General features: G+C 47.0%; 1 protein-coding gene across 1 annotated transcript in view; it reads right to left on the reverse strand.

Annotated features, from left to right (window-relative positions):
* Positions 1–20,620, reverse strand: part of LOC125716005 (zinc finger protein 436-like) — a 111,740-nt gene extending 91,120 nt beyond the window's left edge. Inside the window, exons 1-8 of the mRNA XM_048988209.1 lie at positions 20,476–20,620; positions 15,732–15,797; positions 15,466–15,583; positions 15,207–15,353; positions 14,208–14,302; positions 13,972–14,109; positions 13,614–13,722; positions 12,134–13,326 (exon numbers count right to left, since the gene is read on the reverse strand). Of these exons, the coding sequence (XP_048844166.1) occupies positions 12,317–13,326; positions 13,614–13,722; positions 13,972–14,109; positions 14,208–14,302; positions 15,207–15,353; positions 15,466–15,583; positions 15,732–15,767 (1,653 nt within the window). The 5' untranslated portion in view covers positions 15,768–15,797; positions 20,476–20,620 and the 3' untranslated portion in view covers positions 12,134–12,316. The remainder of the gene's footprint in view (positions 1–12,133; positions 13,327–13,613; positions 13,723–13,971; positions 14,110–14,207; positions 14,303–15,206; positions 15,354–15,465; positions 15,584–15,731; positions 15,798–20,475) is intronic.
* Positions 20,621–20,992: the final 372 nt, after the last annotated feature.

The following is a 20,992-nucleotide window of genomic DNA, read 5'->3' on the forward strand; positions in this document are numbered from 1 at the left end:
TCTTGTTGTAAAATAAATTGGTAAAATACCAACCCTGGGGTGTTTGGGTGTCTGTGGAGCAACTCATACCAGCACAACCAGTTGGAACCAAATTGGAGGGTCCTGGTGCCCTATGGTAACACATTTTATGGCTTTGTTCTTTCCAGTAACTTTTCTGGAGGACTGAATACGGCAAACGTTACATATTAGTTATCAGTCATAGTAGACGACCATACTTTTTTTTTATTATAGTCTTACAGTTTCTAATTTACATGCCAAAAACTATTTTGACTGGTAGTGTTTTCATTTTTTTGTGAGTTTAGCTTGAATTTTAGGGTTTGTGCTTAGTGGTTTGATTAAAGGAGAGGAGATTTTAGGAAACGTGTTTTAGCAATTCAGAAAAACTGTAAAATGTTAAGGCATGTCAGACTACTTTGAAAGTGGGTGAGAGGCCTCACACTCCAAAGGGTTACAGTAAATACTGATTATGCTGTGTTTCTTTTATGTTCCTCTTTTTGAGTCTGGTACTATGACAAAAAAATTCCCAATCTATCTATCTAGTGCTACTTCATTATTCCATCCTCTTTGTGCAACGTAGTAATGTAAAGTACTGTCAGTAAAACAGCATGATACTACCACCACCCTGCTTGACCATTGGTTCAGTATTCTTATGTTAAGAAAACAACCTCACCTTGATCCCCTGCAAACATCTCTTTTCATTGTGGCCAAGCAGAGAAGTTAATGACACATTCACATGTCATTGTGACTGCCCCCCACCCCCACCCCAGCCCGTGAATATGCAGCCATCAGCAGCCTTTCAGACTATTAGACAGACAGAACACACTAAGGAATGTGTCTGTTTTATTCAAGCACAGTACAGAACCATATGTTTTTTTATTTTTCATGACCATAGGTGAGGGTAGGAACGTAGATTGACTGGTAAATCGAGAGCTTCGCCTTTTGGCTCAGCTCTCTCTTCACCATGACAGACCGATGCAGCGCCCACATGACTGCTGACGCCGCACCGATCCGCCCGTTGAACTCCCGTTCCATCGTTCCCCCACTCGTGAACAAGATCCCGAGATACTTCAACTCCTCCACTTGGGGGAGGACCCCATCCCCAACCCGGAGAGAGCATTCTACGCTTTTCCGGCTGAGAACCATGGTCTCGGATTTGGAGGTGCTGATTCTCATCCCAACCGCTTCACACTCGGCTGCGAACTGCTCCAGTGAGAGCTGAAGGTCACGGTCCGATGAGGCCAACAGAACCACATCATCGGCAAAAAGCAGAGACCTAATCCTGAGGTCACCGAACCGGACACCCTCAACGCCCTGGCTGCGCCTAGAAATTCTGTCCATTAAAGCTATAGACAGAATCGGTGACAAAGGGCAGCCCTGACGGAGTCCAACCCTCACCGGAAACAAGTCCGACTTATTGCCGCCCATGTGGACCAGGCTCTGGCACAGGTCATACAGGGACTGAACCGCCCTTAAAAGGGGGCCCGGAACCCCATACTCCCGGAGCACTCCCCACAGGACTCCCCGAGGGACACGGTCGAATGCACTCTCCAAGTCCACAAAACACATGTAGACTGGTTGGGCAAACTCCCATGAACCCTCCAAAACCCTGCTGAGAGCATAGAGCTGGTCCACTGTTCCACGGCCAGGGCGAAAACCACACTGCTACTCCTGAATCCGAGGCTCGACAATCCGGCGGACCCTCCTCTCCAGGACCCCCGAATAGACCTTACCAGGGAGGCTGAGGAGTGTGATCCCCCGATAGTTGGAGCACACCCTCCGGTCCCCCTTCTTAAAGAGGGGGACCACCACCCCGGTCTGCCAGTCCTGAGGCACTGCCCCCGATGTCCACGCGATGCCGCAGATGCGTGTCAGCCAGGACAGCCCCACAGCATCCAGAGCCTTAAGGAACTCCGGGCGAATCTCACCCACCCCCGGGGCCCGGCCACCGAGGAGCTGTTTGACCACCTCAGTGACCTCCGCCCCAGAAATAGGCGAGTCCACCCCCAAGTCCCCACACTCTGCTTCCATATCGGAAGGCGTGTCGGTGGGATTGAGGAGGTCTTCGAAGTATTCCTTCCACCGACCCAAGACGTCCCGAGTTGAGGTCAGCAGCGCACCATCCCCACCATAAATAGTGTTGATGCTGCACCGCTTTCCCGCCCGGAGCCGCCGGATGGTGGACCAGAATCTCCTCGAAGCCGTACGGAAGTCGTTCTCCATGGCCTCGCCAAACTCCTCCCACACCCGAGTTTTTGCCTCAGCAACCGCCAAAGCCACATCCCGCTTGGCCTGCCGGTAGCCGTCAGCTGCATCTGGAGACCCACAGGCCAAAAAGGCCCGATAGGACTCCTTCTTCAGCTTGACGGTGAAGTAAAATACAAAATTCTAACTTCATCAATAAACTGACTAAAACACATTTTGATAGTTTTAGGCCATCTTTGCCTCACAGCAGAAACAATTTCTTAAATTTCACAGGCCATTTATTGCAGTATAATCAATTTATTAATGAAACTGGAATTTTGTCTAAATATAAGAAAATTATAATTGCTTAGATTTTCATTTTTGTAGTGAAGTTAAGATAAGAAGTTTTCATAATCACTGCTCTCCCTGGTGGATGTAATTAAGTTATAATTTTTGTCCCTGTATCAAACACACTTTAATGATCCATATTCAATACAAACCTGACACACATCTCACAAGTCTAATACTCATTATGAGTAGTTTAAAGAGGGAAGTTCACTTAAAAGCCCTGGACACTAACACGGTACAAAAAGGTGTCAGAGTTTGTTTTTTGGCAGAAGCTAAGAAAGCAGGTGTCATGCCCGGCTCGTCCGCTCCTCGTGTGTGCCACGCCCCCTGATTACCCACGTGTATTTCCCGGATTGTACCCAGCTGTGTCCGTTTGCTTTTCATCAGTCTTGTGTATTTAAGTCCTGGTCTCCCCAGTTTGCTGGGTCTGTCATTGATGTTCGTAAGCGTGAGCTGTTTCCCGGTCCCTGTCCTCGTATTAAACTCCCGTTTGCCCCGTATTCCTGCTTCCTGCTTGCCTGCTTGCCCGCACGATCGCCGCTTCACCCGTACCCGATCGTGACAGAATGACAGACCACAAAAGGAAAGGCCCCCGGAGAAGGAGAGGACCGGAGGAGACGATCCGCCTGGGAGCCTGTTCGCTCTCCCGGCTATGGATCGCTTCGGAGGAGAATGAGAGGGAAGTACCCGCTCTACCTCCAGCCCGGAAGCTGACCACACACTACCCCGATCCCGTGTGGAAGTACTGGCTCTCCAGTGAGGATGAGGACGAGGAGCCCTTCCTCTATCCTTACCCGGAGCCGGAGCCGATCCTTTCACCGCCTGTTTTTCAGGACATCGCACCACCTCTCGCCGCCGCTGGGCGCCGGAGAAGGAGGAGGAGACCGGCGATTGCCTGTCCCGAGGAGCTCCCTCCGTCAACGCCCACGGACACACAGCTCTCTCCCCCTGCAGTAACCACCCCGGAGGCGCTACCCGCGCCTCACTTAGGGAAGCCGGTGAACTGCGCCTCCCAGTTCTTTGCCCTCCAGGGGTTGTTCTGGAGGATCTGGGGGGAACTGGTCCCTCCAGTAATTCCGGAGGTAGCGGGGCTAGCGGAGCGACTCCAGAGGAGCTTTGCGGCGTTTACTCCCGCTTCCGACCCAGAGGAGCTGGAGAGTATGGCAGAGGACGTGCGGCAGCTCCTACTGCTCCAGAGGGCTGCAGACCCCGCTCCCGTGCAGCCGCCATTGCCGGCGGACCCCGCTCCCGTGCAGCCGCCATTGCCGGCGGACCCCGCTCCCGTGCAGCCGCCATTGCCGGCGGACCCCGCTCCCGTGCAGCCGCCATTGCCGGCGGACCCCGCTCCCGTGCAGCCGCCATTGCCGCTGCCGCCGCCTGCGCAGCCGCCGCCGCCTGCGCAGCCGCCTTCGCTGCCGCCGCCACCTGCTGCAGCTCCAGGGCAGGCGCCCCCACTGCAGCCACCTGCAGCTCCAGGGCAGGCGCCCCCACTGCAGCCACCTGCAGCTCCAGGGCAGGCGCCCCCTCTGCAGCCGCCTGCTGCAGCTCCCGGGCCGGCGCCCCCACTGCAGCCACCTCCAGTTCCTGACCGTGCTGCAGCTCCCGGGCAGGCGCCCCCACTGCAGTCGCCTGCTGCAGCTCCCGGGCCGGCGCCCCCACTGCAGCCACCTCCAGTTCCTGACCGCGCTCCAGTTCCTGACCGCGCTCCAGTTCCTGACCGCGCTCCAGTTCCTGACCGCGCTCCAGTTCCTGCAGAGGCGCCCCCTCTGCAGCCGCCTGCTGCAGCTCCCGGGCAGGCGCCCCCACTGCAGCCGCCTGCTGCAGCTCCCGGGCAGGCGCCCCCACTGCAGCCGCCTGCTGCAGCTCCAGGGCAGGCGCCCCCTGACCGCGCTCCAAGTCCTGACCGCGCTCCAGCGGCTCCCGGGCCAGCTGACCGCGTTCCAGTCCCTGACCGCGTTCCAGTCCCTGACCGCGTTCCAGTCCCTGACCGCGCTCCAGTCCCTGACCGCGCTCCAGTCCCTGACCGCGCTCCAGAGGCGCCCCCTCCGCCTGCAGCAGCTCCAGCTCCTGTCCCTTCTCCTCCAGTGACTTTGTCTCTCTCACCCCGGCGAATTCGACCCCGACCTGGGGTCATGTCTGTGTCCCGTAAAGGGAGGGGACACAGACGCAGGGCTGGGGTCCCGCCCGCCCTGCCCCCTGGCTCGCCCTGCCTCGCCTGCGCTGGGGCTCGGTTGGCGCCTGCGGGTCCTGGCCCTCCGGGTCGGTTGTCGCCTGCGGGTCCCTCTCCGGTGCCTCGTCGCCCTGCCTCGCTCCCCTCTCCGGGTCCTGGTCGGTCGCCTGGGGGTTCCCCGACGGCGGCTCCTTGGTCGCCTGCGGGGCCCTTACCTCCGGCCCTCCTCCGGACGTCGCCGCCTGCTGCGGCTCCCCCCTCCTCCGGGCCTTCGCCCTGGCCCCTTCCTGCTCCCTCGTCCCCTTCCCTGGTGCTCCCTCCTGCTCCCTCCCTGGCCCCTCCGCAGGTCCCTCGCCCTGTCTCCTCTGCCCCTTCTCGGTCCCCTCCGGCTCCGGCCTCCCGGCCGCCTGCGGCCCCTCCGGCTGCCGCCCGTCGCCCGCTGGGTCTCCCTCGGGCTCCCCTTTGTTCCCCCTCCTTGTCTCCCTACGCCCCTGCCTTTGTCCCGCCTGTCTCTGCCCCTTCGTCTTTTGCTCCCCCTCGCTTCGTTCCTCCCGTCTCTGCTCCTCGTCCTCCTGTGTTCCCTCCGTTCACTCCTGGCCCTTGTGTCCCGCCTGTGCCCTCTGCTTCGCCCTTTCTTGTCTGTCTGTCTGCTTTCCCGGCCCTCTGTCGGGTTTTGTCCTTTGTCTTGTCCCTGGCTGTGTTTTGTGCCTCTGTCTTGTTCCCGGTCCTGCGTTGATTCTGTTCTTGTTTTTCAGGTCCTGTCTTGCCTCGTCCCGTCCGTCGCCCCCTTCCTTGGCGCGCCCGGAGTAGCGCGCCTTTGGGGGGGGGTTCTGTCATGCCCGGCTCGTCCGCTCCTCGTGTGTGCCACGCCCCCTGATTACCCACGTGTATTTCCCGGATTGTACCCAGCTGTGTCCGTTTGCTTTTCATCAGTCTTGTGTATTTAAGTCCTGGTCTCCCCAGTTTGCTGGGTCTGTCATTGATGTTCGTAAGCGTGAGCTGTTTCCCGGTCCCTGTCCTCGTATTAAACTCCCGTTTGCCCCGTATTCCTGCTTCCTGCTTGCCTGCTTGCCCGCACGATCGCCGCTTCACCCGTACCCGATCGTGACAGCAGGTAACTGATGGTCAGATATTGCCATGACGAAAAATACATTTGATTTTTCCCTTATTCATCCACTTTATTAGGTACACCAGGTCAACTGCTTGTTAAATCTAATCAGCCAATCATATGTCAGCACTAACAGTCTGAGATGAATGCTCAACATACTAAGCTATGCAGCAGTCCAAGGAACAGGGAAAACAGAAGGGACTTAAGCACACTGGGACTGAAGGGCAAGAGACAGGGAGGAACACGATGGCCAGCGACACCTACTGGCCAAACCGGTTGGAGACATGAAGGGCAGGGCCAGATGGGTGCTGATTGTGAGAGCGCTTTAAATTGACACGCTGACTGTATATAACTATTATTGTGCTTTTTTGTTTGTAAATCTTTAAGTGACAATAAAATAAAATAAAAAAGGCTGTACAGATCAGCTACTTCCAAGGACACCTCTCACTGGCAGAGTTACATGACGTGCCCATTCTCCTTCAGGTCCGCACTGTATGGGTTACAAGTATTTAGGTATTAACAACTCAGTTTGGGTCAAGTTAACCTGAAGTACGAAGCCAACAGCGTCAACTCAGCATTTTTAAGAGTGAAGAAAACTAGCGGTGTGATATTGAAAAGCCAGAGTTACCGCCACTTATCCTCAAAGTTAATCGGCTAAACAAGGAATATGGCTTCACAATATAAGCCTCAGAAAGCGCCCGGTAGCTCACCATCAACACATTTATTTATTTAGCTTGCGGACACAAAATAATTTTTATTATGAAGACATGCACGCATGGCGTGAAAATGAAGGATGCGCTTCTTTGAAACTATAAAAACCACTTTGCGTCACGCTTTCTGCCGGTAGCTTAAATGAAGCATATGAGGCGCTCAGTAAGTCCTTCAAATTTGCCATGTATGTTTTTAACGTAATGTTTGAAACAACCTGCACAGAAATTGCTGCATTTGTAATGCCATTGTCTGGCAGCAGGTGAGGGTTGGGTTTTATACACTTAATATTTTGAAACTCAGTTCTCATCTACCTCCATCCAGTCCAGAACCAATTGGTGCAAAGCAGGGAATAACCCAGGATGAGACACCCATTGCAAGGCACACTGACACATAACCACCTATGAACCATTTGGTAACTCTGTTTAGCCTGAGCATGGAGGTACCTGGAGGACACCTCGCGATAACATGGGGAAAACATGCAAGCTCCACACACATGAAACCCTAGCAGGGGCTTGAACCCAGCTCCTAGAAGCATGAGGCAACAGGGCTAGCCACTGCACCACCATGCCACCCTGCGTTACCACTAATAAAGTCATATATGTTCATAACTTTCATTTCTTCTCAAATATATACTGCAAGTTGTTCATCATCAGTAATCCATGTCTGCGATGTAATTTTGTAAATCCTACAGGTCACATGCATGCATGGTGTGAAAATGAAACCCAACTTCCCAATGCAACCCAAAGCTAACTTGCCTAAGTACAGACTCACGTGCACCACCTTCAAGTCTTGCTATAATTTCCTTTTTACGTTCTACAAATACCCTCACTGCTTTCCTCTTTGGTTTGCTGCAATCATGTTCACTTTCATAGGGGCCATGATTACTATATCACTAAACGTACTGTAGACAAAGCACTACAAAAATCATACCGAACAAAGGAACACACCATTCTCACGTCAAACTCGGTCAAGAGGTACTACGAAACAGACCGATTCACAGGCAAAAGCAACCCAGTAGGACCATTTGCATGTCAGTTCATCAAAGATGCATCTTGATTTGTACAAATTTAGCAGTTCCGTTTCGTCGTGATCAGTAAAAGACCAGTAACAACTCATTTTGGCCTAAAAAGTGGCAATATGTAACCTGTTTTAGAAGCAGCAGATTTAACTCTGCACATATTTAAATATTTGTCTTTTACATGCCTCTGACATGTCCCAAATTAGTAAGAGTTGCTGTTTGGCTGAATGTTTTCCATTTAGTATGAATTCAAATGATTCAACTTCTAAAGACAACATGAGATCATTGTATTTGGATCATTGTTGAATGTTCATTGTTGAAGTTTTGTTGCTTTAGAATACCATGTGACCTACAATTTTAAAGATTTGATTATACATGCGGGGCGGCATGGTGGTGCAGTGGTTAGCACTGTTGCCTCACACCTCTGGGACCCGGGTTCGAGTATCCGCCTGGGTCACATGTGTGCAGAGTTTGCATGTTCTCCCCATGTTGTCGTGGGGTTCTCTCCGGTTTCCCCCCACAGTCCAAAAACATGCTGAGGCTAATTGGAGTTGCTGAATTGCCCGTAGGTGTGAATGGTGTGTGAGTGTGCCCTGCGATGGGCTGCCTCCCTGCCTCATGCCCATTGATTCTGGGATAGGCTCTGGATCCCCCACGACCCAGTAGGATAAGTGGTTTGGTTTGGAAAATGGATGGATGGATGATTACACATGCACATTTATCTAGTAAATGAAAACAAACAGTATTATCACAAAGACAACTTTTACAGCAAACATTTTGTGAATGTTTGCAACTCAGAATAACTTTGTAATTTGCCGATCAGTGCTGACACACCACAGCACAACACACAGTGCACAACCACGAAATCTCTCCTCAGGTGATTGATGGACTCTGAGCATGAGACATGTACAAAAGATGAGGACTCTTCTCCACTATGTAAATGGAAATTGTTCTTAATCTATTATTTATACCTTTTGCTTATATCGTAAGATTTAGGAACACACTGAAAAAGATCAACTTTAATACATTTGAAGGTTGAAGTTATTGGAATTTGTTACGGCTGATTTGGTGGAATAAGTTTTTGGACCGAACTGTCGAAAAATGTGGAATGAAAATGCAGTTTAATGGTTGAATCCGTGGTTTGCCTAACTTGCTATAAATTGCACACACATCCAGCATTAAAGTGACAGGGAGCTATTAGACCAGAGTTGTTTTATTGCATTAACACGGAACAGCAAAAAATATCATAACATTATTCTAACATTAATGTCATGTTGTTCTTAATAGATTTCCAGTCCTGATTTCAAATTGGGCCTTTAAAACTAGAATATGGTCAGTTTTAAAAATGCTTGACTTTGTTGCAACTCTGACTAAGTTGAATTCCATCGAGTGGCTGACAGGTGTGAATATTATCCTGAAATTGACAAGTTAATGTCATCTTTCCAGTTAATGTGAGTTTGTTCTTTGTGGGTCTCTGTCTCAGGCTGTCATTTTAGTCCTAGTCTCATTTAAAGCACTTAACAATATGCATGAATTGCATAGCTGCTAATGTAAAAAACAAAAATTAACTTGAAAAGCATTCTACAACAACATACAGTATTATGAAGTATTAATAGTATTTATTGCCAATTCCAGATGGCAGGTAACTTCTATAATATGAATAGAATACAAGATATTTTAAACCAAATTACAGTTGTTATTTTTCTGTTTAAAAAAGACAATTGCTGTAATTTACATACGACAAAACCTGTAAAAGACATTTTGTAATTCTTTTCTAAATGACATGAAGATACTTTGTTACTCTCCTTGGGGAAATTCTCTTTTCACCTACCCCATCTTGCTCTACTTGACACGGGCACAGACAAAGGTGACAGCAAGCCTGGCAGCAAAGGGCAGCCACCTGTAGGGACACCCATGGAGCTGGGGGTTTTACAGTGATTAACAGCAATTTTGCAATACTTTTCTGGCAGCTTTTTTTTGCTAAGAATTTACAGTAAATTCTACAGACAATTCTACACTAAAACAGATGTCATTCCTAAGCGCAGCATGGACTGCTTCCGGACACAGTATCAAATGTGACTTACAGAGTCACTTGAGTAAGCTGGAGATCCTACAACCCCGGGTAAGAGAGCCTGCAGTAGGCAGCCTACCAAAAGAGGGCCTTCCTGTTCCCTTGGTGAATTAGAAAACCAGTGGAGAGAGCTCTTCTGTTGCAGTTTCACACAGATGAACAACATGGAGTACTTTGGATTGAGGTTTTGCAGTAAGAGGGTGCTGAAAGAAAAAGGAGTTTCAAAGACATTGGTCTGCCTGTACTGCCGATTTTGTCTCTGCCGATTTCAGATGTTCATGTAAAGTGTGAATTTACTAATGTGAGATTCCTTAAATATAACCACTTAAACAGAACAGTTGTAAATTTTCTGTCCAGTTTCGTAGATGGACTGACGCAGAGGCAGACCTATGGTTAGGTCTGGGTGGTATTGACAGCTGGGCCCACCCAATTAGATTAATGAAACTGCATTTTTTATATATAAACTACTGTCTTCTAACTCTGTTCCTATACATCACTGTTGTTACTGTGGCAAGTATGACAGAATGTGTGAGCTCCCTCTAGTGGTGATCTAGGTAGAATTTTTTCTCAATTTTTTTGCTATTCTGTCTTCTTTTCATACATATAATGCGGCGATTAGCTTCATACTGGGCACCGACACACCTGGAAATGGCGTAACATCGAACCAAATGCCAAAAGTAATCAGAAGTTAGCACGCTGCCCAGAATGCACAGATGACAAGCTACACTGCAAGTCGTCCAGCCACGACGTCACCCAGCCCCTCGTCTACCATCTAAAATACAGATAAATTACATGTGCTCCATATTTCTGCAGCTGACATTATTTTGAACAGGGCCATAAAGAACATAATCTTGGCCGGGAGGGAGGGGCTGCTGGGCTATTTTATATCAGGCTACTCTTTCTTAATAACCCCATTTTCAATTCAGAACAATAAGAGTAATGGGATGGGGAGGCATGGTGGTGCAGTGGTTATCACTGTTGCCTCACACCTCTGGGACCCGGGTTCGAGTCTCTGCCTGGGTGACATGTGTGCAGTTTGCATGTTCTCCCTATGTTGTCGTGGGGTTCTCTCCGGGTACTCCGGTTTCCCCCCCATAGTCCAAAAACATGCTGAGGCTAATTGGAGTTGCTAAATTGCCCATAGGTGTGCATGCGTGAGTGAATGGTGTGTGAGTGTACCCTGCGATGCGTGACCCAGTAGGATAAGCAGTTTGGAAAATGGATGGATGATTATACATGTACATTTATCTAGTAAATGAAAAACAGTATTATCATAAGACAACTTTTACAGCAAACATTTTATGAATGTTTGCAACTCAAAATAATTTTTTAATTTGGCGATCAGTGCTGACACACCACAGCACAACACACAGTGCACAACCACGAAATGTAACCTCTGCATTTAACCTACATGTGACACCATGACATAGCAGGGGGCAGCTAATTCAGCACCCAGGGAGCAGTGCTTGGGGGTGATACCTTGCTAGTCAGGGATTTGGACCAGCAACATTTCGATTACAAGTGCACTTCCCTAATTAAAATGAAATATTTCATATGTTCACAATCAATTAATGTGCAGGAAGGCTACCAATTCTGTCATTTTCCACTAACACCAAATTAACTCGCTAGTCTCCCAAGGTCATTCTAAATTAATTGCAACAGACATGCTCAGGCAGTGGCATCTTGTGGTTTGCCATATATGGAAGCCTTCATTAATAATAACTCAGACTAGCTAGTTTCGTTCCTAAGGACAAAGTACATTTCTATCATCTAATCGTGGGAGTTTTTATAGCCACTGAGCTCATGTAAAAGGGAGAACCGACTGATGAACTTGAGGTTGCAAATCATCTATGTCGCAGTCGCTGGTCCCTTTTGTATTTATTGAGTGTATATCTAAAGTTTCTTTTTTAGTTTTTTTGAGTTTATGTTGGGCACCCAACTGTAACACAAAGCTGGCAATTCATGTATAATTTAAGATAGTGTTACGGCGCCTCATTGCGCCTGCATTTACACTTTATGGTTAACTGTGTGATAGATTACGTCCTTCAAATGATACGAAGAAATGCCTCAGTCCCATTTGCCTGAACAAAATACAGCTTTTCATAGTCCTGAGCCCTCGCTATACATTTAGTTTATATGAAACTTTCTTTAACATTGAAAAGAAATACAGAACTTCATGCATCTGTGTGACGGACATCTCCGACATTCCCTGGTAAAATGGCCCCTACACACAAATCGTGACGTATTACACATGTAACCTAATACAATCCATTGTCTATACATGTCTCAGTAGGTGGAGACATTACGAAGCAGAGGCCACGCCCTAGCTCAGCTGTCATCATATCTAGACTAACGAACAGGGAGCTATTTCAAACAGAAAAGTTTACTGAAATAAAATTCTGAATTCTGTTTCACGTGAGCCGAATCATCTTCTGTAAAATACACAACCGTGCAATTTAACAGTTTATAAAACTGCTTTGCAGTCAAAGACTACCTTCACAATATATTCTAACTATTAAAAAACACCTCTGAATCTTTGTCAAATAAATCCTAAACATCAACAGGACTAATGAGGGGGACCCAACATACAGGTATTTCAGAAATACAATTTAGAAAAATTCAAGAACAAACATTTATTGGACTGACTGAACTGTGTGGGTCTGGTGGTGTGTCTCAAAGTATCCTAATCAAGAAAAATCACTGGGAGCACTAGTAGGGCCTCTCCCCTGTGTGAATCCGCTGGTGCTTCTTTAGGGGTCCTAACTCTCTGAATCTTTTTCCACACTGAGAGCACTGGTAGGGCCTCTCTCCTGTGTGAATCCGCTGGTGACTCTTTAGGCTTCTTAACTCATTAAATCTGTTTCCACACTGGGAGCACTGGTAGGGCCTCTCTCCTGTATGAATCCGCTGGTGTGTCTTTAGGTGACTTAATTGACTGAAGCTCTTCTCACACTGGGAGCACTGGTAGGGCCTCTCTCCTGTGTGAATCCGCTGGTGTGTCTTCAGGTGACTTAAATATCTGAAGCTCTTCCCACACTGGGAGCACTGGTAGGGCCTCTCTCCTGTGTGAATCCGCTGGTGTGTCTTTAGGTTTCCTAAATCACTGAAGCTCTTCCCACACTGGGAGCACTGGTAGGGCCTCTCTCCTGTGTGAATCCACTGGTGTCTCTTCAGGTGACTTAAATATCTGAAGCTCTTCTCACAGTGGGAGCACTGGTAGGGCCTCTCTCCTGTGTGAATCTGCTGGTGTGTCTTTAGCTTTCCTAAAATACTGAAGCTCTTCTCACACTGGGTGCACTGGTAGGGCCTCTCTCCTGTGTGACTCCGTTGGTGTGTCTTTAGGGTTCCTAACTGATTAAAGCTCTTCCCACACTGGGTGCACTGGTAGGGCTTCTCCCCTGTGTGAATCCGTTGGTGAGTCTTTAGGTTTCCTAAACGACTGAAGCTCTTCCCACACTCAGAACACCGATGGGACTTCTTTGTGCGAGTCTGCCTGTGTATTTTACAGTCTCTGTTTATATTGAAAGTCTTCTTACCCTGGGAACCCTGCTGTGCTGTCAGTGTGTCTGTATTGGCTTCTGCCAAGGTACTGAGTGTGTCTTTACTGGGCTGAGCGGCACTGGGGCCAGCAGAAGTTGGGGAATCCTGGTTTGTGTTGACAGTTCCAGCCCTCAGTTGTCTGACATACTCTTTGGGGTAAGATTCATTCATTCTCCTTGCTGGGGGCAAGATGAAAACAAGTCAGTCCGTACTGAGAGGGAAAAGAGTTAATAGAAAAAAAGTCAGAAAAATAGTGAAGGCAAACGTATCTTCCAAAGAGCCTTCGTTACTCCATACGCAGTTTATGTTCACAATGTGGAATTCACACTGCAATCTCCGACATGCCTGAACTTTACCGAGTACTAACACTGCTGGTTTGAAATGGCAACCTGAAGCACAAACTATTACCTTCAAATGTACCAAAACATTTGCAGTTTTGATGGTATATGTTGGTAGCTAAAATCACCTGGGTTTGGAGGTTTCGCACACTGTTTGCTCCGCCCACCAGTAACTAACAGAAGAGAACCAATCAGCTCCACCTCAGTCACATCCTGAACCGCTGCACCCTTCACCTTCTGTCATGAAAACAAACAAGACAGAATAAGCTGTTCACCTCAAATCTATACAGGTGCTTCTGTTTGCTTAATAGTAAAAAAGGAGCAGAAACCAAACAAATTACTTCAAGTATAAACATTAAACTGAAATTATGTCCATTTCTGGTGTGACCTACCGTTGGCTGCTTTCGAAATTAAAACACAGAAATTATACCACTTCAGAACGGAAAAGTGACATTTGTAAAGAGACCCATTTACACTCCATTTCACCTTGGGGGGGCTCTCATTCGCAGTCCCTTCACCCTCAGATATCAGGTATTCCCCCTCCTCTTTTTTAACCTCTCTGACACCCTGCTGGGAAGGTTGCTGGTTTGTATGGCAGGTGGTGTTACTGCAGGAAGACGTCTGCTGAAACCAAAATGATATCAAACACATTGAGACTGTGCCAGTTAATTAGTATGTTGCAATACAAAGCCAGCAGCAGATTGCGTTGAGCACAAACAGACCCTCTTTCCCTGGTCTGTAGCACATGACTCTGATCCCACAGCAAGGGTTCTGCTCTGACCGGACCGCCTGGATGTAGGCTGGAAACTCCTGGATGCTGAAAACACAAATGATCACTTCAGGCAGACTGCATCACCTTAGCGCATATCCGCAAGGCTCTTTGTGTTTGGGTCGCAACTACAGGCACTTTCACATTGAGCTTTTGTCTGGAACCAAAACCTTATCCTGGAACCAGGGATTTCTCTCACGTTCACACTGCGGGAACTCAGCCCGATTGTAGTTCCCTGGAAGAAGTTCCAGAACCCTTTAGTGCTTACTCCAGACTAGGTCCTTTTTGTTCAAATACGGTGGTGCTTATAGCATTAAACTTGCTGACTAGTTGACCACAAGCACTGGCGCTAACTTGGAAGTTACTCATAGGTGCAGAAAAAGAGATGCAGCAGAGCAAAAATTGAGCAGACACATGGAGAACAAAAATAATTCCAGTTAATGCATCAACCAATACATTTTTTGCTTGCATCCCCATCTTTTTGAATCAGACGCTTCAATCGCTACCAATATAGTTCTGTCTAATATCACCGGTGCAAGGGGTGAAACTTGCCAGTGCTTATTAGTGAGACGTCATATACATGTGGTAGGTTCATATAAGCAAAATATAAATAATTTGTGATCAATCCCTCCAGTAACTAACAAATAACAAAACAAATTATTCAACCTCCATTGTTTTGGAATGACGGTGTAGTTTCAAATAAAGTCATTGTGAACCTACAAACTTTTTGTGTCTTACATGCTTCAGCATAAAGGTCCCAGTTCCAGTTGTGTGGGGTGAAACTGATACACAAAAGTGGCTAGGAGCTGCAAGAGTTCCAGGTCGACACAGCCCAGAAACCCAAACCAGGCCCCGGAACTTTTGCCTTATCCTTTAGCGACACAGATGAATGCCTGACACTGTTTGAAGGAATCACCCGTCACAGCAGGAAACCTCTGACTGGCAGTATCACCTCCACTCGCCTTGTCCCCAGGGCTCCTTCTCAGAAGGTGAGAAGTCCACTCCTCCGAATTGCTGCATTTGTCGCCGCCCAACCTCTCCGTCATCACCCCGCTGGATCGGCTGCTTCTCATGAACACTGGGGTGGTGGAATTCAGCCCTAGAGAAAACACAGTTGCAGACTATGCAAATTTCCCACTGGTGGGACTAATAAAGGCTCTCATTGCACTCTTGGTACTCATCCAAGTCTAATGCCGGAGCCCAAAGCCTACCCATATCCAACATGGCCTGGTGGTTCCTCTTCATGTTCCTGTAGTGCACCTTCTCGCATCTCTGCAGCCGAACCCATTCAGCCTTGGAGAAATAGGCCCGGATATCCGCATAATCCTCCTGCATGGGGATAGGGTTCTCCATGAGGCTGCTTCATGCTTTACAGAGCAGGCACAATGACACTGAAAGGCCACTGCACCCACTGGCCATCCCAGATACAACAGCCCGTCCTCAGTTTTAGCTGTCAGTTCTCCCCCAGTTGCCTTACCTCATCTGACAAACTCATGTCCGAAGCCCTTTCCATCCTATGCAGCAACCAAGTTCACGTTCCCACCTGAAATGTGTAATAAAATGTCAAATATGCAGAGGTGGGTAGGGACGAGGTACACTTAATCAAGTGACTTGTTGGGGAGGAAATCTTAGTGTATTCAGTGAACGTTTTGTAGTCTTACTTGAGTATATCTGCCAAATGAAATGCATTTTCTCCTGCATCTCATCTTTCGTTGACTTATGTGAGGCTGTTACCAGTGGTATCCAGCCATCCCATCAAGGCGGTTTTCCTCCCCAAACCATTCCAGCTCATACCACAGCTGACTTGCATGCAAACCACAAGCAAGATCAAGTTCATTGGATAGCAGTATGAGAGTACTGAACTACAACATGAATGCATTTTGCAGTCCACTTTCATCATTGCCATGAGGGAAAGTTGGGGTCCCGCCAGACAAAGAAGCCTACCCCAGCTAAGAATAACTGGTAAATAAATTGACAGCAAATGTTATTCAGCTGAGATAGGGAACACAGGCTTAACCTTTGGATCATTTTAGGATTTGACAGGTGGTAGGGAACGATTTTCTTCACGTGAGAACGTAGGATAGCCAGCAGAGACCCCTGCCAAAAGAACTAAACCCTTTTAGTGCATTTATGGACATATTTGTTTTGCTTTTTAAAAGAAAACACTTTCTAAAAAGCAAAAATAAAATGATGTCAAAATTACTGAGAAAAGGTATACATATATCTTTAAGGCATGAATTAAAATGGCCTTTACTCTCTGTTCTTGTACATTTGTAGGAGGCGTAAAAAAGTCCTGACAGGATTGTATCTCCTGAATGAGTGAATGTTTGTGCGTGTCCAATAATAATAATAATAATAATACTACATTTTATTTATAATGCCCTTTACATCCCAGGATCTCAAAGGGCTACACGTTAAAATAAAAAGAGACAAAATAAATAGTTTAAAAGTAAACAAATTTAAAACCTCTAAGTGGAGGAACCAAAGGTTTTGTTAAAAAGAAAAGTCTTTAGATGCTTTTTAAAACAGTCAGTGGGTTGTGGTGCCCTCAGGAAGTCAGGGAGGGCATTCCATAGGCGTGGAGCAGCAGCACAGAAAGCCCCATCTCCCATAGTCTTCAGATTGGTTCTTGGTTTGTGGAGGAGGTTAGCCTGCGTAGAACGGAGGAGAACGTGTTGCGCGTTGTGGGTTAATAAGTTCTTTGAGGTAGGGGGGGGAGGCATGTCCATGGACGCATTGGTGTGTAAGAAGCAAATCCTTATAGTCAATCCTGGCGGAGACGGGAAGCCAATGAAGTGAGTGAAGAATGGAAGTGATGTGCTCATGTTTTCGCACTCTCATCAGGATCCTTGCTGCAGAGTTTTGAATGTATTGGAGCCTCTGCAGGCTCTTGCTAGGTATCCCAAAGAGAAGTGCATTACAGTAGTCCAGTCTAGAGGAGATAAAGGCATGGACCAGCTTTTCGGCATCAGATAGGGAGAGAATGGGGTGGAGTTTGGAAATGTTCCGGAGATGGTAGGAGGAGGTTTTACAGAGATGGTTGATATGGGATTCAAAGGTGAGTTGGGGATCCATTTTTACGCCAAGATTTGTGACTGTTGATGAGAGAGAGATATTAGAGCCAGAGAAGATGATACTGGTTATGGGTGATGATTTTATCTGGTGAGGGGTGCCAACCAGAATGGCCTCGGTTTTGGAGCTGTTGAGTTGAAGGAAATTGTGATCCATCCAAACCTTTATCTCCTCCAGACAGACGGTGAGTTGAGATGGGGATGATGAGAGTGGCGTTGCCGCTGTGGCATTTACATAAAGCTGTGTATCGTCGGCGTAACAGTGAAAGAAAAATCCATGGCGGCTGATGACCTGACCGAGCGGAGAAAGGTAAAGAATGAAGAGCATGGGGCCAAGAACTGACCCCTGGGGAACGCCACAGGAGACTGTGTGTGGCTTTGAGGTGGAGTCACCCATAGCAAGGTACTCTATCCGGTTTGCGAGGTATGATTGAAACCAGCTGAGGGCAATGTCAGTGAGTCCAAAGGTGGAATGTAGTCGATTTAATAAGATGTCATGGTCAACTGTATCAAATGCAGCAGATATGTCCAGGAGAATAAGCAAGGAGGAAGAGCCAGCATCGGATGACATCAGGAGATCATTTGAGACTCTTACGAGTGCAGTTTCTGTACCGTGGTTTGTCCGGAAACCAGATTGGAATTTTTCATAGAGGTTGTTGAGTTTCAGGTGGTTATGCAGCTGGATGGCAACTACTTTCTCAATCACTTTGGATATGAATGGGAGATTTGAGATGGGCCTATAATTGGAAAGGACTTCTGGGTCCAGGTTGTGTTTTTTGAGAAGTGGTCTTATAATGGCTTTTTTTAAGACAGATGGGATATGACCAGTTTGAAGAGTTATTTATAACAGAGGTGATAAGGGGACTTAAGATAGTGATATGGGTCTGCACCAGGGAAGTTGGGAAAGGGTCCAAGGCACAGGTGGAGGGTTTCATCTTCCTGATGATGTTTTGCACCACTTCTGATGAAGCCAGAGAAAAGCAGTTTAGGCGCTGAGAAATAGCACATGTTGAGGAAATGGTTTGGATCTGAGGACCGGAAAGGGCAGAGCGAATATGTGCAATTTTGGATGTGAAATAATCCATGAAATGGTTGCACTGCTCTGCTGTGGTGCCAGTAAGTGGGAGGAGGGGTTGCAGTTCGAGGAGATGGTTAACAGTGGAGAAAAGCTGTTTGGAATTTCCCACACTATTTCTGATGGCATCAGAAAAAAATTTCGACCTTGCCTCTATGAGAGATTTCGAATATTTTTGTTGGTGCTCCCGGTAGGCTTGCTTGTGAACGGTAAGGCCAGATGCTTTATAGCGCCGCTCAAGAATCCGACCTGCTGTCTTCATTTTCCGAAGCCCATCTGTGAACCAGGGCGCTGAGCATGAGAAGGTCACAGCTCTGGTTTTAACAGGGGCATGGTGGTCCAGAAGGCTACTCAGATGGCTGTTATAGTAGTCCACTGCTTCATCAGCTGATGAAAAATTTGTGGAAAGATGCTGAAGGTCTGCTGCCACGTGTTCTGGGTTGATGTTTTTGAGGTTCCTAAAGCAGATATTGTGTTCAGGCTTGGTGAGGCTAGAAGGAGATGGCAACTCCATAGAAATTACCTTGTGGTCGGAGACGCCTAGGTCATACACCTGCAAGTTAGTGAGAGAAGCAGAGTTTGTGATGACCAGGTCCAAGGTGTGCCCCCTGTTGTGTGTAGGGACATCAACAAGTTGTTTTAAATTAAAGCAGTCGAGCAATTGAAGAAACTCAGCAGCAAGGCGACAAGTGGGGGAGTCAACATGGATGTTTAAATCTCCTAAAATGATGACTTACATCAGTAATTCTATTTTACAAATCTTAAAAATGTTTATAATTATTAATAAATGTAATTGCACATGATCGATTTAGAGAATACCATATCGTTACCGTAAACAGTATCCTAGCATGCAATATCAGAATTTTACCAGACTTGTTAGGTTTTCTGGTTTGTTTATATTTCGCTTGCTTCTCAAAAAAAGAATATCGCTATGAATGTACCAAAATACTTTATAAAGCTTTTAATGTGGTTTGACTAGTTCCTGTTTCTTGTGTGTTTGTCTCTCGGAAATAATAATCTTACTCCAAAACTGCTGAAATATAAAGCAACATCACACAGCAGCGCATTCATGGAGGCAGCCAAGTTTGTTCCGAGTTGTGGCACTGTAGCTCGAACGGGAGATTGTCGGACGTGATGTCACTCAATTTGGAATTTCCAAGTTCTGAGAGATAATCGAACGAATCACATGGTCTTATTTGCGCACATTATGTTTGTTTTATTTGGAGAGAATATTTTAATTTTAGATTCGGTTCTTTAATTGTCTGTACTGTTGATCGGAAAAGCCCGCAACTGAGGGTTTGTTAATTTTCTGATTTAGCAAACCAACACGCTACTCCAGTACTCTTTTGTTCTGGATACTCCTTTACTCTCACTAAAGTAGTGAGACTTGAGTACTTTTAACAGGGTTGCTGCACAGACTTCAACATCACAATTAAGACACAAGACCTCAAAAAGAAAAAAAAAAAGCATATACACAATTATTATTAAAAGATGGGCTACATTCGAACATTATCTCGAACATAATTACAAAGCTGTCCTCATTCACAGCTGACCTTAGCTCACGATGGACGAACGGTGTAATACTAATATAGATATATATGCGGTCTTATCCCTCCCGCAGGTGAACAACTTTACTATGACTAAATCCGGGAACATCGATCGAAACACTGTGTGTATTTCACTATTGGCTCTGTACAAATGAAGTTGGCTCACCGCGTATAGAGACTAAAGCACTTCGGCCGTACTGTAAGTGTTGCTGTTGTTGAAAACTCAGAAAAAGATGTCGAACACAATACCTCCAAAGCTGTAACTTCGGCGGTGGTTTGAACTTCCAAAGCAGTATCTGGCGGACTAGACCCACACTGAACGTAGTTCTGGATGGGCAGTGAAGTCGTCTTTGAGGACTCATAGCGTTTGTGTTTCCCTGATGCATGATTTGTCTCGATCGCTCGAATACCCATATTACCCCATGTGTATGTCTTCTTGCAATACGAGCATTTAAAACCATGTCCAAAACAACTAGCTCGGTACATTAGCAGTCACAGCTACGAACCTATTCCCCACAAACGCCTTACCGTGCCGCAGATGCTTCCTCTTGTTAGTAACTAGAAAGTGGTTTCCCTTAACGATATTGTCCTGCGTCGCTTTCAGCCATAATTAAAACCGCGACTGTAATATCTGCTGACCGCTGCAGCCTGATGGAATAATGGCGGCGCCTCCCCTTCCTTTTGAATTCGCTCGCTCCGCGCGCCGCATCCTGATTGGAGGGCAGCAAACAAGGTCGCCCGTGAGACAACTGCGTTACAAATACAGTACCAAATGCAAATACAGCAACTTCCGCATCATCTTTTAAACAGTATATTAGAAATATACAAACAATTTTGGGTAAATTGGATGGATTTACTGAGGGTCACATATGCCTCATTCAAGCTATCTGACGCTTTCCGGGGCTTGTATCATAAAGCCAGATCCCTTGTTTAGCCGATTGAGAATAAGCATTGTCGTGCACCAGGAAGAACCTAGGACCCACTGCACCAACGTAAGGTCTGACAGTGGGTTCAAGGATTTCATCCTGATACCTAATGGCAGTCA

Source organism: Brienomyrus brachyistius, chromosome 20 (assembly GCF_023856365.1).
Source record: "Brienomyrus brachyistius isolate T26 chromosome 20, BBRACH_0.4, whole genome shotgun sequence".
NCBI classification, from domain to species: Eukaryota; Metazoa; Chordata; class Actinopteri; order Osteoglossiformes; family Mormyridae; genus Brienomyrus; species Brienomyrus brachyistius.